At 34.2% G+C, this 17564-nt stretch overlaps 3 protein-coding genes across 3 annotated transcripts; 1 reads left to right on the top strand and 2 right to left on the bottom strand.

The window, feature by feature from the left end:
- Nucleotides 1-79: 79 nt before the first annotated feature.
- AP-1sigma (AP-1 complex subunit sigma-2) lies at nucleotides 80-1232 on the bottom strand. The gene has a single exon (XM_066399339.1). The coding sequence runs from the start codon at nucleotides 975-977 to the stop codon at nucleotides 504-506; it is 474 nt and encodes a 157-aa protein (XP_066255436.1). The 5' UTR covers nucleotides 978-1232; the 3' UTR covers nucleotides 80-503.
- A 3430-nt stretch (nucleotides 1233-4662) lies between these two features.
- LOC136414670 (venom acid phosphatase Acph-1-like) lies at nucleotides 4663-6175 on the bottom strand. Its single transcript, XM_066398830.1, has 7 exons — nucleotides 6031-6175; nucleotides 5865-5969; nucleotides 5573-5806; nucleotides 5340-5525; nucleotides 5141-5264; nucleotides 4873-5087; nucleotides 4663-4821 (listed from the first exon to the last, which is right to left on the bottom strand). The coding sequence occupies exons 1-7, from the start codon at nucleotides 6136-6138 to the stop codon at nucleotides 4687-4689; spliced, it is 1107 nt and encodes a 368-aa protein (XP_066254927.1). The 5' UTR covers nucleotides 6139-6175; the 3' UTR covers nucleotides 4663-4686.
- Nucleotides 6176-8913: 2738 nt separating this feature from the next.
- LOC136414702 (heart- and neural crest derivatives-expressed protein 2-like) lies at nucleotides 8914-17426 on the top strand. The gene is made up of 5 exons (XM_066398875.1): nucleotides 8914-9128; nucleotides 14340-14504; nucleotides 14560-14723; nucleotides 15750-15965; nucleotides 16574-17426. Exons 1-5 carry the CDS (start codon nucleotides 9047-9049, stop codon nucleotides 16664-16666), a joined length of 720 nt encoding a protein of 239 aa, XP_066254972.1. The 5' UTR covers nucleotides 8914-9046; the 3' UTR covers nucleotides 16667-17426.
- Nucleotides 17427-17564: the final 138 nt, after the last annotated feature.

The following is a 17564-nucleotide window of genomic DNA, read 5'->3' as shown; positions in this document are numbered from 1 at the left end:
AAGACAAGTAAAACTTAACATTTGTTTGCACACTTTTATATTAAATTATTTGTTAAATACATACATACCATTTTCTGACATACATTATAAATAATGAATACAAACATTTTGGATTGAGAAGTGTGGCACACCTTAAACCCTGGAAACAAGTGCAAATTCTTGTAACTTCTATTAAACTACAAAATTCTTACTTTCAACATAATAATATTAACCAATTTAATCAGCTAGTAACTTCAATCACCTTTACAATTCCTTACATGATTTTTGTAATTGATAATAATAACCTTTTACATTTACCCAGATCTCAAAAAACTTTATATAAAGTATATCTTTGTATAATCATTTAATTATAGTTGTCAATGAATTACTTAATCGACTCTAAGTCTTGATTATAGAAAATGTAAAACTTGATTTGCCAACGAAATAATTAAATATTGTTTGAATAATTGTCTTTTAATACTGGGTTGAGAAATGTTGTATATTAACCCTCTAGGTTTGTCCTTCTACCCAAGACCATGGTCGTCAAAGAACCCCTGCGGAGTTTCCTCCTCTTGCAGAAGATCTTGTGCTGCAATGGCTTTCAACACATTTTTTTTGCTAGTTTCCTGAATTTCTCCTCCCAACATTAATTCATCCAATATGAAATAAGCTTTCTCAAAGTTAAAGATTATATCAAGCTCACATACGCTTCCAAAATACTTATCGAGAAGCTCCACATATCGATGGATAACTTCCAGTGTCAACAATTCGTTATCATCTTGTTCAATTGCACAGCAGAAGTACAAACTTGCGTACCTCTTGTAAACTATTTTGAGGTCCCTCCATTCAAGGAAACTGCACATCTTGGGTTTCCGGGCGAGGATTGTGGTGATTAGTTCTCGAGTGATTTTCTTCTTCAATTTATCTGGATGGGCTACATACCACTTTTGAAGTCTTAGTTTGCCTTGTCGGCTGAACAACAACATAAACTGCATCATTTCTTCTTTCTTTTTAATTAATTTTAATCGAGTTCAGGCGGTTTTATCAATATTTTTAGTTTATAGGACATGTCAGCAACCAACTCATTAGGGATTTTCCAAAGAGAGTAATTTTTAGTAATTGAACTATGAAGCATGCGCATTCGCAAACTGTTATATTAAAACTCGATTATTTCGACTCCAAAGCTACAAATTAGTCACCAAATCAACATATTACTTATCTGTTGGTAAATATTTACCGATACGTCCCTACTAAGACTGTAATAAAAAAAATTTAAACTGGTATTTTGCTAATACGCATGCGTGCCAGTTCCATTACTGAATATTAACGTTTACTGTCTCTTGGACAGTAATAAAATAAAATACGTAATACCTCAACATAACCTAATTGTGTGCCATCCTCACAAATGTCACATGTCTTTCCAATGTCATCACCCTTTTTGAGTGGTGATTTCGCATGTGTAAAGTATTAAATATGAACTTGGCAATGTCTGATCAGGCTTTAATGGATTTAAGTAGTGGTCATGTTAGTGGATTTAATAAATCAAATTTCTTAGGGACGAGAAAAATTTCATATATTTTCAAAACGTTTGGTTAGATAAAATTGTTTTTAAAGGAACTAAGGATACGGCTTTCGCTGGACTACATTACATTGTATGGAAACTGAAATATGTATTGTGCTTCAATACAATTCCAAGGGAATTTAATGGGAAAATATCAATTTTCTTATAGTAGCTTTATATGTAGAGCCCCACGAACCCGACGACCGTATTTGTCAAAGGCAGAAGTCTTAGCAGGATGTGCCTTGCGGCTTCTGCCTCCTCCAAGTACAGCCTTCATTCAATAGAATCAGGCGGTGTCTTGTGTAATGACTCTCAACTGTTCTATATTGAGATTTAGAAACTCCTTTGTCCTTTTTCCAGGATGTTCCCGGATTTTGCGCATTTGAATAATATATAAGATGACGCTACATGTGAACTGACACTAGTTGTTAGGTCATAGGTTGAGTGAGGTAGCTGCCAAATCATAGCTCTAATCAATTCCTTCCCGTTAGGGTAAATTTGCCATCATTTAGATATTATTTCATGTCAAGAATGGTGCGCCAATTACTGTTTTAACATAACTAACAATACTGGGCGCAGCAAATTTTAATTAGGGCGAGGCCACGATTAGCGTTGAGTGACTCTCCTCGATTAAAGGTCTCGGTACTGAATAAAATCTGGAGACAGAGAAGGGCGTCCACGATTATTCAAGACACCAATTTAAGAGATCTTTTGTCCTAACTTTTATTCAACCACAGAACGAAACTCTTAAACTCTAAAATTAGGCAAATTTTATACAGGCGATTAAAAAACACTAAAAGCGCATTACTCAACCTATCAAATTAATGACTAAAGGGGAGATAGGAGCATAAACTGAATAAAGTAAATAAAAGAGGTAAATCGGAAGCCAGACCTTCCGCGATTCCCCTTTATAACACGCTCTACGTTGGATATCCCAACCGACATTAACCAGATGTTCAGGAACAAGAGAATCCCGTTGAACGTCTAAATATTCAACGTTCTCTTGACGAAGAAATTATTTATGTGAAACATTTAATTCTTTAAAAAATGGTCTTGTATTAAAACTATTTATAAGAGGCCGCGCAATGTTGAAAGGGAGGTTTATCTTTCCGTAACACCAAAAGTAACTCACTGTTGACAAATTACGGCATTAAGAGTAAACAACCAAAGTCTCTAGTGAAAAATAAACAGTGAAAATGTTGTTTGTTGCAAAAAGTGAGGACATTTAACTCCGGAACTCTCTGAACGGCAGGTATTTTTAATGTCGATTCACACCTCTATAATGTCTTCCTTAGTAGGTACTTTGTTTATTTACTTTTAAGTTCACTCTCGTATAAGTACCGACTTTTTACTTACATCGTACGATTTGTATCGATGCCAATTACGTTTAAATAAGTTTTACAAGCTGAGGTTTATTATAAGCCCTATTTTTGACCGCCGCATTATTTTAATTATCCCTATAAAACGATTAACACCAGTTTTTTTTTTATCATTTTCGTTTGCAAATATTATAAAGTTAATAATTTTACTGCATCAAGGATTTGATTCGACGCACTTTATGGCCGCATAAATATGAAGAAACACGGATTAGGACAACTGTGGGAACATACTATAGTAGATTGCAAAACGAGTGGACAAAGTCTTGCATTCGCGTGTTTCCCAATTAAAAAACGAAAGTCTAAGATGTTCTCGAGTGACTTACATATGTTTGACTTGGAAAAGAAAATGGAAAAGGACATATCATTTCACTAAAAAAATTCACATTTTAGTAAATACGCAACAATCAGGATGCTCGACCCTTTCAATTTTAGTTAATTAAAATTGTTAAGAAATTAAAATTTAAGATGCCATAACCCGAACCAAAAAAATCGCTTTAACATACAGAGTGGCCCCCACCTAATGGGCCATATACAGGGTGATTCTTAACTTATACGCATGAACTTGGGAAATTATAGCTGAGGCCAAATAACGATTAATAGTGAAAAACAAATTGTAGTAAAACGCTTTTAATTTCGGAGATATCGATTTGTTAAATCAAAGTCCTTTGTTGAATTTCGTTGTGTTTATTGAACAAAACCGAGTTTGTGGGATCAAAGCTTTAAGACGACTAACTAAAAAAAAATAAAATAAAAGGCGTTGGGCAAAAAGGAATACAAGCAGAGTATTGGTTAACATAGTGCAATCATATAAGGTTGTTGCCACACTTGCAGTTCATTAAGACAAATAAGATTAAGAGTAGAACTTTATCGGTCGGCGTCGACACAAATTTCGGATATAATATTGATTGTAATCCCAATACAATTTATTTCAAATAAAAACAAGCTAAACTGCATTTAATTTATTATAGTAACTGTTCGAAGTTATTTCCATAGACAAGTGAGTTTTCGATACACAATTGAGTTGAGGCACAAAAAAGTTATGAGGTAAAATTTTTTAATTTATAAAAACTAAAAGGTAAACAAGTCAGGACGAGATCTTTGGTATTTCTAGCAGTGCTTTGTTTTCAATTGTAGTCGTGTTCGAGTTTATTTTCGCAATTCGGCTACAATCTGGTTTGGACCGTGCGTGTGGAAACTCTTGGATTCGGCGAGTTCAATTGTGTATTGAAAACCGACTTCGAACAGTTACTATAAGAAATTAATTGCAGTTTCTTTTGTTTTTATTCGAAATAAATCTCCGAAACTAAAAATGTTTTACTAAATTTTTTTTCACTGTTAATCATTATTTGTCCTCAGCTATAATTTTCCAAGTTTATGCGTATAAGCTAAGAATCGCCCTGTATAATTCACATATTCTTTCGGCAAAAATGTCACGATTTTTCCAAATTTGTTTTATACAAAAGTTGGCCATTTTCAATGTGCAGTTTCGATTGTTTTTCGAATTTCGTCTATAGCTGTGACAGTTAAAGAATTTCCTGCTTTCTAATTGGTCGAAACTCGGCAAGTTATGATCACGCAAGGCACAGCCGAAGGATATTGGTAATTTCCCAGTCTTCATTCAGTATGGATGATGGCGTTATGGCGTTACGGATGTTTTTGTAGGTGGTCGCGGGAAAAATAAAAAAGCAAATTTATAATATACCTGTTTTTTTGCTGCTTATCATCCTACCTTATTAAAAAGAGATAATGTATTTACATATAAGTTTGTTAGGCACAGTCGGCATCTGAGAGAGGAAGAATTTCCTCAACCAGACTATAAAATTCGTCATACGGACAGAAATGATTGCACCCAGGAATAGTCAGCGGAATGGGGTCATATTCAAGATAATTCTGGTAAAACAACTGTAAAAGGGAGTCAGATTTGCCGGCTTTAAAATGCGGCGAAAAACTTACTTTAATACCCCAAACGTCAGATATTTCGTGGACTTCGAAGATTACGTGAGATCCGTAAGGTGGAATATCAGTGACTTTGTAAGCATCCAAGGCTAATAGCGTGGCTGCAATGTTTAATTCGTGACCCGAGTAAAAGAAAACCTTCCTGGAAGATGGACTTAGACTGCCGTTTATTTTGGCTTTGGTGTCGGTCAGAATTTTCTTTATCAAGAAACCTGGAAAGATGGATTTTATCCATTATATATTCCAACGAATTCACTATACTCACCTGCAGAAATACGTCTAATCGCAGTGGTATTTGTTATGAAGTAATAAAAATCCACAGCGGCTGAATGTATGGGTTCGGGAAAGACTTTGGAGGTCCAAGATTCCAAAGTATAACCTACTTCCAGCTGAAATGCAATTTTTTTTAAGCTTTGCCGAAAGATCAATAACAATTAAAGTGACGAGAGAAAGTAGTTATTCACCTGGGTAGCAAAACCAAAATAATACACATAAAGACTCATCAAAGTCAGTTCTGAATTCGTCTGATTCGCTATGATACTCAGCACTTCTGAGTATCGCTTCCCGTACGCTACTATCTCGTCAGAATCTAAGATTTTATTCAATAAATCATAAAAGTTGGTATAACAGGCATTCCAAGGTTGGGTTTCCTACAAATATCTCATGTTATTGGTAAACTAAACCTTTGAAATCTCACCTTGTCACCGCTACTCGGGTACTTATAAGGAATGGGTTGCCAAGGCAGCCCTGACCATACTTGTTGCTTTTTCGGGGGGTATAATCCTGCCAAAACCAGTTCCAACGACATCTTGGTTCTGTTCGTGTTGGTAGATCTGGCTTCTAGGAAATTAACATTCCATATATCGGTCAGGAACTCGTTATACAATTGACGTAAGCGCAAACCAACTCGGTACTCAGTCTTTTTACCGGCCTGGAAATTTTATAAATTACCACCAAGGTACCTAAACAAAATATTTAAATAAAATTACATTCGTTAGTTGCCCATATCCCGCGGGATAGTAGCTCTCGTTGTAATAAGGACTGTTGGAAATTAGGCTGCCTTTGTCAGGATTGCGGTCACCATGTCTGAACAGCTAGAAGAGAATTTTTTCCTCGAAAAGTGCCATTAATTGGTACCAAGTCATGAATTGTTACCACATGGAGGAGCCTTAAAGTAGTAGCGTCGGATGAATGAGGTAAAGCTGAACCCGATAGACTAGCCCACAAAGTGGGGAAAACTATCAAGAGGGCAAAACCTTTCATTCTGTTTTTGGTGCCAACTGACGAACAAGGTAAATGTTATGATAGGTTTTATACTAATTCATATCTCCACTGCACGTGAATATAATAAAACTGCTCGAATTTTTGAATGTTATTTAAGGAACTTAATCATTTTATTAGAGACTAAATTTATAATTTTTACGTACCTGTGGTCTGAAGGGATTAATAATTAGTCCAACTTACGTTATTTTTTTAGGTAGGCAGATATAATATTAATAATAACAATTTTGATAATCGGGATTTTGGAAAAACAATTAATTTTTGATGGCAGTAATAATCTCTTCAATAGTACACATTTTCAATTTACGTCCAAGACCTAAAATCTTCATTCCTCTGAAAACTCACTGCAGTTGATAAAATTGTTAATATTATCTATTGAATGTCTTTTTTGCACATAATGTAATTTAGTATTATTTGGGTTGGAGGTGGTACGTAGGTAATGAGGATCGACAGTCATCAGCTACTGAATCTAATAAAAAAATTGTCTTATTGCTTTCATCAATTAGTGAAATATCCCACAATACCAGATTGGCATTACATGCTACCGACGGTACCGACGTAGCTACTTAGTTCCATGGATAACACTTCATTGTCAATATTCAATAATTTAGCCTAGTTGTGAGCCTAATCATAGTGCTAGGGGCAAAAATTTAAGATGAAAATGATGTTTTTTTCACATAGCAGACAAGTATACAGGGACACCCACATAGTAGATAAATTTCTCATGAATTTTTGAATTCCTTAAATAAGAAATTTTAAACATATTTCGTGTGACGTGGCTTATCCCTAAATTCAGCGATTATCGCAAAATTTACGTTAATAATACGAAACCAAATTTGCGTTTTAATTTAGATTAATTATGGTATTTTGGAACAAACAGTGCTACGTAAAGTCTGTTTTTGAAAATTTAAAAAAAATCATAAACTCAAATAACATAAGTAAAAGGATGAGTATGATTTGTATCTGTTTTGTGAGTGCGTTTTATGATATCTACTTGTAAATTTAGAGTATAACCGGCTTTCAATTTGACTTTCTAATGGTTTTAAAATCTGTATAGGGACGCCATTGATATGACTCTGGTTTCTTCAAAAATTTAAAATTATGAAATTTGATCATTCATAAAAATCAGCGGAGTTCGGTGAAATTAAAACCGGATTTCCATTAAATATATTAGAGGTTGGTGCAAGAAAAAAAAAATTATTTTTATTTTATAGAGACCCGGATTTTTGGGATTCTTTGAAAATTTCATAGTAAAAATTCCAAATGAAGCGATCGTCTTCAAAAGTTTTAAGGAATCAGGTCACAAAAATTCACCAATAAAGACCCATATCTGCAGCTCATAAGGTTTTTTGTATTTTCAGACAAAAAAAAACTCAAATCGACATCGATTATACGTGTCGGAATAAAGCACAAGTTTTCAACATATCATAATATGCATGCGACATCCTGTTTATTGCGACAAAATTAAACCTGAAAAATCCAATTTTCAACAACAACATATGTTTTATGGTTTTCTGGGATAATTCACAGGGATTAACTTTATTGCATCACGCGTATTAAAACGTGATGAAAATTTTGTGAGCGTCAGGATTTTAGCTTTTTTTTTCAATTCACGCCTAATTCCGACTCTAACACACAACATTTTTGGAGAGAGTCAAAAACCAAAAAGAAAGTAAATCAAAAAGCTTTTAAAATGGAGCAGATAAGGAAATTAAGGTCTTCTTGTGTTTTAAAGTAGCTTTTATCTAACCGTTTTCAAGTGGTTTTAAAACTGTTGTGGGAACTCTTGAAACATGTGTATTAGTGGCGCCAACTTAAAACCCAACCTGACCTTAAAATAGACCGGTCATCTCGGGAAATGTTCTTGAACATACTTTATTGGCCTATTATGTAATTCAATCAGATTTACTCTAGAACGTAAGGTTCAAGAGGTATTTTGTGCCGTCAAAAATAGTGGGTCTGGTATCTATCCCGGAAAATTCCCTGCGATTTTTTGTTCATTTTGCTGATCTTTGGTTACCTAAATTTTTCAAATTAAAAAAATCTGATTGATCAAAAGTCCATTTTCCATTATATCGTTTCTTTAAATGTGTGTTAATGATTTTTCAGTAAACCACAACTTTCCGAATAAAGTTATGTGTTGAACATCTATATGAATATTTTTACTAGAAATACCCTCATTCTCTTGGAAGACTAGACAATATTATGTAACAAGAGATCTACCCTCAAGGATGACAAGTTACGCGTCAATTTCAAAGGGCGTGTCCATATATCAAGCATTTTGTCACTGGCGGGCGCCACTTTGATTTATTGGAACCAACATGTGCCGATCCTGAAATCGGTAATACCATTTCTTGCCCTTGGGGCTAATAGGTATTTACGCTTGATTTTTCTTTGGGTATCCGATTACTTTGCGAGGACAAAATTAATACATTTTTTTTTACTAGAGGCACATTACAAGCCCTCGTTTACCCAACAAAACCATTTGTTTCGTTCAATCTTAACTAAAAAACGTACAAGAATATGACAAATTGAATATCTCCAAAATGGAACAAACGACTACCAATTGCTCTAATGCCACTGAAACCGTCTCAAAAACAAAATTAAATTATGATCTATTTATAACAAAAGGAATTGGCGCTTTATCAAATATTGATTTTACATTAAACTCGGAATACGCCTCGGTCCAGAAACCCCGCCCTCTTATCCAGGCTCAGTGCAATCGCGTTCGGGAGATGGGATAAATCCCGCCTCCGGATCGTCTCTTCATCTAATATGAATTTCCAGTCAGTTTAGAAAGAGTCCGGGTTCCTGACAAGTGGAAAATTCACTTTTGTGTTCGTGACGTGTATGGTGTTTAAGTAAATAGTCAAGTGAGTTGTTAGTTATTATGTCGTACAGCAATTCGCCCTCTGAGCTCCATCAGGATGTTTTTCACTACAGCTATCCACATGGGTACCAGTATATGTCTGGTAGGTGGTCTCATATCGGATTTTATTGATCTAGTTAAATGGTTTTAAATGTTAATTTTTATTAAGTGTTTTGTTGTGAAGAATGTACTCTTATACGAGTATTGTGGGAGTTTTGACAAATAATTATTATACAGAGTGTTTTTTAGTAAGTGTCCGATATTTCACAGGACGATTCTTCGGATGTTTTTAAGATAAAAAGTCCACATAAGCATAGATCCGCAACGCCTTATTTATCGAGCTACAGAGTGTTGAAAATTTATTTTTATTTTTGTTTTTCTAAGTAATTTCTGAAGTAGCATCGAATTTGGACGAAACTTGGTACTTCAGGGTTTTATAACATGAGAACCTTAAATTTTCACTGTTACGTGTAGAGAGCGCTACCTACATGTCTTTTTCTCTTTTGAAGAGTCATAACTTTTTCGTGCACGTTTGTATCACATTTTTTAGCAAAAAGTAATTCCTCTATCATTTTTACGTAAAAAAGGTATTCTTATCAAACGTCGCTATGCCCAACCGTTCTCCAGATATTTTAATTTAAAGTAATCAACGCATGTGTTTTTCAAAAAATGAAACTACAATATTGTGTAAAATAACTTTTTTTAATTGTCATAAAATTTTTAAATGCTAATTTTTAAACAACGATAAACGAAGAAACACATTGATCAAAAATTAAATCAAAATCCCAATAATTGTTAAAAATTAAAAAAAAATTAATAATTAATTTTAAAGATAAAATTTTAATTGCCCGTTACAAAACCTCTAAATATCAAGTTTCATCCAAATTCGATACTATTTCAAAAATTACTTAGAAAAAACAAAAACAAAAATAAACATTCAACACCCTGTAGCTCGATAAGTAAGGCCTTGTGGACCCATGCTTACATGGACTTTTTATCTTAAAAATACCCGAGGAATTGTCTTGTGAAATATCAGACACTTATTAAAAAATACCTTGAATAGTTATTATTAGGTCGTGTAGTATGAAATGAGTAGAATTGAATTGAAACTTTAGTCATTTTTTTTTCATATGAAATATTTTATTGTCAATCGAAATATGCACCACCATTATCAATACACTTCTGCCATTTAACGGGAAGTTCATTGATTCCCCTGCTGTAAAAGCCTGCAGGCCGGGAGTCGATAAACTCTTGGAAGGCAGCTTTGACAGCCTCGTCGGAGTTGAATGTTTTCCCTACCAAGAAGTTATCCAAATTTTGAAAGAAGTGGTAATCAGTGGGTGCTAAGTCGGGTGAATACGGTGGATGACGAAGAGTTTCCAATTCCAACTCCTGTAGCTTGGCCAAGGTGACTTGTGCGGTGTGTGGCCGAGCGTTGTCGTGCAACAATAGCGGTGCGCTTCGATTGACTAATCTTGGCTGCTTAACCGTCAGTTGCCTCATCATTTCGGTCAGTTGTCGGCAGTAGACATCAGCCGTAATCGATTCACCAGGTTTCATGAAGCTGTGATGGATGACACCTGCGTTGGACCACCAAACGGACACCATAAGCTTCTTTTGATGAAGATTTTTTTTCGCACAATGTTTTGGTGGTTGATCTTAATCCAACCACTGCGATGAACGTCTGGTATTGTCATATAGGATCCATTTCTCATCACAAGTAACAATCCGATTCAAAAATGGATCGTTATTATACCGGCACAACAAAGAAACACAAGCTTCGAGACGTCGTTCTTTCTGTATGTCGCTCAACTCATGCGGTGCCCACTTGTCCAGCTTTTTCACCTTACCAATTTCAGCCAAATGAGTCAATATTGTTTTTTTGGTTACACTGAATATTAACGATAATTCGCTTGCACTTTGACGTGGATTCGCTTCCACCACGGCTTTCAGATAATCGTTATCCACTTGAGTTTCAGGTTGTCCACGTGGTTCATTTGTTCAGGTTAGTTCAGGTCAAAATTGCCAGAACGAAATTTCATGAACCAACGAGATACTGTTTGCTGCGAAGTGACTTCAGTACCAAACACATCATTAATATTGCGAGCCGCCTGAGCTGTTGTGGTTCCACGGTGGAACTCATATTTCATTAACACACGAATTTCACTATTTTGCATGGCTGCACAAAAATGTTTATAAAAATAAAAGTTTTCAATAATTTTTAACACTTTAAACTCTGATCGAAAGAGGAAGAATGTGCCTTTTCCACATAAAAGAGTCAAGTCCAAATATAGATTTAGAGTGAAGTTATTCGCAGTTGAATGTGGCATTTCGAGAATCTACTCATTTCATACTACAATACCTAATATAATGATATACAATGTATGTTCTAAGCGTTTTCCTTAATTATTAGATGTTGAAATATTGACTGATCGAAACTTTCTTATAAAAAAGTTTGCATGGTAATCTTACGTTTTCCCTAAACCTCTAGAAATTTATAATATTTTTACTGTAAGATTATGCTGCCGGATTATTGAAAATCCGTCGTATGTATGTGCATAAGAGAAACTAGATCTTCTTTCCAATGTGTCGCAAAAATTCTCTATTCCAATCTCCAACCCAACGTTAAATTTACCTTTCAACTCGATGAGGACTTGAAATTCTAAAAAAATGATGTTTTCTGAAGGAAGCGCATATGATACCATAGGAAGTTTAACAAAGAGGTTTAACAAACTGTTGAACCTGAATATCTTCGGATATTTCTCAAAAGCACACTGTTGATTTTAAACGAAAAAGTGGTGTGAGCAAGCCGATTTAGAAAGTTGATATTAAAATTATCGATATCAAATATCTTTGATATACAGGGTGTTTCCTAACTACGTGTAAAAAATTTAAAGGCGTAATCCTCGACTGATTTTGAGTCAAAAAAGTTTAATAAACATATGTCCGCAAATGCCTTGTTTCCAAGATACAGGGTGTTGACTGAAAGCCGTTGAAAAAGGTTTCTAAAGGTTTGGTGGTTGGGAGCTTGGTGGTTTGGAAACCTTTCCATGTAAATGCGCCTCGCTGCCAAATACTTACCATCAGCAAGGCCGTAAACAAAAACCATATTGGCCATTTCTTGATTAGTGTAATTAAACATTTGAAAAATTTTCAAAACTGAGGTATAATCTGATTTTTGGGACACAGAACTAAATTCTTTCACTTTAGAGAGTAAAACATCAAAATAACACTGACTATCTTGTTTATAGTAGTGGAAGTAGCAAGAAAAAATAACAATAAACAAATTAGTAAATACCACCAAACCTTTAGAAACCTTTAAAACCTTTTTCAACGGCTTTCAGTCAACACCCTGTATCTTGGAAACAAGGCATTTGCGGACATATGTTTATTAAACTTTTTTGACTCAAAATCAGTCGAGGATTACGCCTTTAAATTTTTTACACGTAGTTAGGAAACACCCTGTATAATTGGTTGATTTAAATGAAAAATTTGCGTAAATGAGTGTGTTTGCTGCTCCATTCATCGCGCTTTAAGTTATAAATTCTCGGAAATATACTGGGTGTTGAATTGTGAATCTTAGACTTTTCAGCAGCTGAAGGTGAAATGATTAGAATTGAATTTGATTAAATGACTTCTTTTGAAGCTTTTTATCTTCGAAACTATAATAGAGTTAGATACAGGAACGCCTATATCAGAAATGGCAACCATGATGTGCACTATTCAATCAAAGATCTATTGTTATTCATTACTATTTATTAAGACTCATCACCTCATTATTTTCACGTTTAAGCATTAATCTCCTTGAAAAATTTATTTATTTTTTACTTCATTTAATAGCAATTACTGATATTTTCTTAGAGAATTTTGCATATAATGCCAATCACAATTTTATATAAATTCTTATACATGCATCTCTATGTATACGTATTTGTAGTAAATATACAACACATTCAAGATAATAACGACTCACGGGTACATGCTGACCTAGCATAGATATCTCGGAAACGAAAAGGGATGCGGAGCGGATTAAAATGAAAAAGTGCGCTATTTAGAGGTCAACAGTTTACTACCTCTGCAGGAACTCTAAGCAGGAAGATGAAAATAAGAAGTTATTAACAGTCTCTTCATGGGGAACCAAAATCTGTTGTCAGATTTTTCACATCATTAAGAATATAAATTGTACAGCAGAAACAATATTTTTCTAATAAGCGACATCACGTAACACATTTTTCGGTCAATTTTTGGTTTTAAGCTTCCGGCATAAATAGTGTAACCAATGATAATTGTATGTAGTATAAAAAGAGGATTTCTGGAAAGTTGGCTGTGTAGGTAATCTAAAAAACTGTTAAACGACATCCTTATCTTAAACACCTTGTAAAGATTCGATTATTACTAAGTAATAAAGACCTCATTGGTACCTGCATACTTCACCTTGGTGAGAAGAACTTGCACACTCAGTGGACTATTAAATGGAAAAAAAGGAATTAAAATAAACAGTTACGAAAAACAATTTTAGGAAAATTAACTTACAAATTAAAGATAATTTCTTGGAAATTAAATAAGGAAATTAATAGGAAGTAACGCTTAACATCCCTTTATGCAGAGCTAAAATTATCTTATTTATATACATATACAGGATGATAGAGCTTTATGTGAGGTCAATAAAATTTTATTGACGTTGTCTCAAAGGCTTTCACGAAAGGAAGATTGTGTGTTTATCAGATTTTATGAACTCAACCCGGGTGTGGATGTAAACCTGAGTTATTTTTATTCATGAAAAACTTAACTATAACAAACTGTCAATTTTACATTTCATTATTTTTGAATAGCCTGTTTACTCACTAAATCAACCGGAGCTACATGAAATCAGGGTAAGCATTCATCATGATATTTCATACGACCGCTTCATTTAAAAATAGTAAATTTCCAATATTGTTAGTATAGACGCAAAAAGGTCTTGAATTCATGAATTAATCGACTACAAAAACGTATAAGTTCATATATCGGCATGTAAACGTATACCTAGTGGCTCCACATTTATCACATTTGTTAAGCAAATGCTATAAAGTCATTATAAAATCTTAATAAAATAAACAGAATCTCCGTACTACAAATTGTCGCATTTCTTTTGTTTTTTTACTATGTTTTTTGAATAATATACAAAAATATTATATTTTATAGTGCAACAACATGCCCAGATGTCTTTCTTGGAAAAATAAACTTTAGGCCGTTTAAATAGGGTTTTAAGCAACTTTTGATGTGTTACGAAGGATTGAAAGTGACAATAAACGACCCTTTCTTCTCTTTCCAGACGGCAGTACCATAGGAGGTGACGAATCAAATTTCTGGTCAAACAGCCCAAGGTCTGAATCTCCTTCACCCAATATCCTCCACGCACAAAATCAAATCGACAGTTCCTATCTATACTCAAATGGAGGTTGTGCCACACCCAATCACTACTCACCTTACAGAACATGTAAGTTTTTAACCTTGATGAAAATATTGTTTATAGTGATTGTTCGTTGTTACAGCCCTCACGGGGGAACCAGGTTTAGGACCTCCATTTGTTAGGGTTGTTAAAAGGCGGAGTACGGCAAATAAGAAGGAAAGGAGGAGGACTCAGAGTATAAACAATGCGTATCAAGATCTAAGATCGTGTATACCAAATGTGCCAATTGATACAAAACTATCTAAGGTAAGTCACTGATGCAATTTCGCGGTTTTTATTAGTTGAAATAAACACAGTGCGGGGTAATTCTTTTATAGATAGATGGAATTTATAGATTTTATATATTTTTCCATACCATATAAATCAGATGAAATATTTGCATGAAAATGTTATAAAAGTTTTTATAGCCCACTGCTTACTCTCCTGAAAGGATATGTGAATTATAATAATAATTTAAGGGGTCGAAATTTTGATTAAATTTTCCGAAGTCAATCAAAAAGAACCAAACTTATGATATCAGCGCTATTTTCTCTGTTTTTATAAAAGAGCAAAAATTTTCACAAGCAAAATTATGCAACTCGCGGGGTAAACAAATTTCTCATTATGACCGCCTTCTCTTTAACTTTTTATTTTTGATTTCAGAATCTCTTTTTATATTTCTTTTTTTTATCTTGATAAAAAATAAGCGCTTATTTAGATATACAGAGATGTGTCCCAAAAAAGTATGAAGCGCAAAGTTTTTTTTCTTTAACTCTAGAATGCTACCCATATTTTCTAGTACACAAAGAGTACCCTGGGGTACAAGTGTACCCCAAACAATCTGCACTTAGAATATAAACACACGAATCAAACCAACGAAGCCCGCATCAAGACGGGATACCGGTGATATAAAACTACTGTGAAGGACAAATCGGAGTTATCAGTTAACAAAAAATAGTAGAATATTTTTTCCTTTCTGGGGTACAAGCGTACTCCGGCTAGCATTCTAGGATTAAGGGAACACCCTGTAAATTACGATTTCATGATATAGTCGTTTTCATGCCGCTTTTAAACAAATAAAGCTTCATGCCATTGCCTCTAACTGTTTACGCGCAAAGTAAAGATTTTTGTCCAGTAAATATGAACGTACCCAACGTACGGGTTGCAAGTACAGAGTGATTTCGTATATTTAAAGCGCTTATGTAGGGTTTATTAAAATAGGTGGAAAAAGTTTAAGTTGTACTAATCTCTTTTAAACTTTCTTCGCCTTGTCCAAAACATTTTTTATTCCAGATCAAAACCTTACGTCTGGCAACTTCATATATATCCTATTTAACAAGAGCATTAGAAACTGATGATACTCCAGGAACTTTCAAAGCGGAACTAGGAACGCTTTCTAGAAAATCATCAAACAGTAGCAGTAGTAATAATAGTAGTCAACAAAGTAGTACCAATAGTCATCACTGCTCTAGCAGTAGTAGTCACGGATCACCAAAAAGTGACATTTCGGTAAGTGGCACAATATTCATGTGAAAATATGAGCACTTAACCATGCGTCTTTTCTATGGGAAATGTTTATAAAATCCGAATATTCTCTCAAGTGAAGTCAATCGTCGATTATGTATTTCAAGTCACTTAACAAGGCAATAATCAGCTTACTCCATATATCATTCGGTGGGTTGTGTTGACATATTTATAAGGGAAATAGTTATTTAGTTTTATGTTACTGTTAAAAATTCTTCGCTACGAGGGAACACATTCAATAATTTGCGGTTCCTCACATTAATTTAATGAGGGATCAATAAGAGCCACAAAATAGATCTAAATAAAGATCCCAAATCTAATTTCAGGTGATTATGATCTATTAACACCCTCCCCTCAATTTATCTAAGTGGGTTGGCATGTCCTAACATTCGCCAGAGGCAACCGCCATGACACGAGTCATTATCTTTGCCGAAGGGGCCTACTCAATCCAATCCCCTACCATAATTTTCCTCTAATTTAATTTGCTTTCCTATATCTCAGTTTGATAATTTAGCCTGAATTTTTGTTTATTCGGTGCATTATGGATTTTGTTGTTACATTGTTGTCTAAAGAAAGACGTTGTCCCTTTATAGGAAGACGCATCTAATTCCAGAAAAGCAAAAGGACGTACGGGATGGCCCCAGCACGTGTGGGCTTTAGAATTAAAGCAAGAGCAAGCGCTTTAGATTTAGCAAAAAATTGTTATCAGTATTAACAATGGGGAGTTTGGAATATTATTAGAAGAGCAGTATACATAGCATAATAATGTTAAAACTATGCGAATCGCCAAATTTTTATATAGGTAGCACCCTTTTGATTGCAATAGCCTGCCAAAGATATATAGTTATTATATAATCATTTAAACAATGTACTTTAAAATCGGTCCTACCGACGACCTAATTCGTGTAAAATAACAAATTGTACTTTATAGTTCATAAGTTTTTAGGTGCCAATAGCATGGTAATAAGCCTGGAAGTCAAAAAGCTGTAAACTTGTTGTGTTTGGGTTAGTTCTCGTCTTTTCAGGATCGGAATTGGCCCAGATGGCATTTTAATAAACACCTGATTCACACATGTGCTCATAAACACTACAAGAGAAAATCATTAAATCGATTAATTGATGAGTTGATCAAAATTTGTGAAATTTAGTTTTACATTTATTTTTAAAAATTATTTCAGAAAATATTTTGTTCCCGATTTCGGCCCTCGGCCCATGATGTAAATATATTATCTGTTTTAGTTAGAATCTAACCAGATGGCTGCCAATGTATACATTTACTTACCTGCACCTTAAGAGTTTTATATATTGTAGCGAGAGTAGAATTTTATAATTAGACTTATTATGTGCGATTTGTTTACATTTATTGCTTTGTTTATCCAGTAAGCAAAGAATAGAATTATAGCCATCTACCATTTCTCTAACTTATCCAGAAACTACCAATAAACAGCTACCTATATCTAAAAATCTATTCTATTTATTTCTTTTAATTAAGATCCTGTTTTTGGGCAGAAAACGATTCAAAAAATCAAATCATGCTGCAGCAGGGGGCGTTTCCAGTAAATTACCTAAACAGTAAATATAGAC

The sequence above is a fragment of the Euwallacea similis genome, chromosome 18, assembly GCF_039881205.1.
Source record: "Euwallacea similis isolate ESF13 chromosome 18, ESF131.1, whole genome shotgun sequence".
Lineage (NCBI taxonomy): Eukaryota > Metazoa > Arthropoda > Insecta > Coleoptera > Curculionidae > Euwallacea > Euwallacea similis.
The sequence above is the reverse complement of the archived record's forward strand: the minus strand, read 5'-3'. Positions and strand labels throughout refer to the sequence as shown.

Excerpts from the sequence above, each read along its gene's own strand:
- AP-1sigma (XM_066399339.1), bottom strand. The coding sequence starts at position 977 with ATGATGCAGTTTATGTTGTTGTTCAGCCGACAAGGCAAACTAAGACTT.
- LOC136414670 (XM_066398830.1), bottom strand. The coding sequence starts at position 6,138 with ATGAAAGGTTTTGCCCTCTTGATAGTTTTCCCCACTTTGTGGGCTAGT. Across the intron at positions 5,265-5,339 it reads ATTTTGGTTTTGCTACCCAG|CTGGAAGTAGGTTATACTTT; the intron begins GTGAATAACTAC and ends ATTGCATTTCAG. Across the intron at positions 4,822-4,872 it reads CTGACGTTTGGGGTATTAAA|TTGTTTTACCAGAATTATCT; the intron begins GTAAGTTTTTCG and ends TCCCTTTTACAG.
- LOC136414702 (XM_066398875.1), top strand. The coding sequence starts at position 9,047 with ATGTCGTACAGCAATTCGCCCTCTGAGCTCCATCAGGATGTTTTTCAC. Across the intron at positions 14,724-15,749 it reads TTGATACAAAACTATCTAAG|ATCAAAACCTTACGTCTGGC; the intron begins GTAAGTCACTGA and ends TTTTTATTCCAG. Across the intron at positions 15,966-16,573 it reads CACCAAAAAGTGACATTTCG|GAAGACGCATCTAATTCCAG; the intron begins GTAAGTGGCACA and ends GTCCCTTTATAG.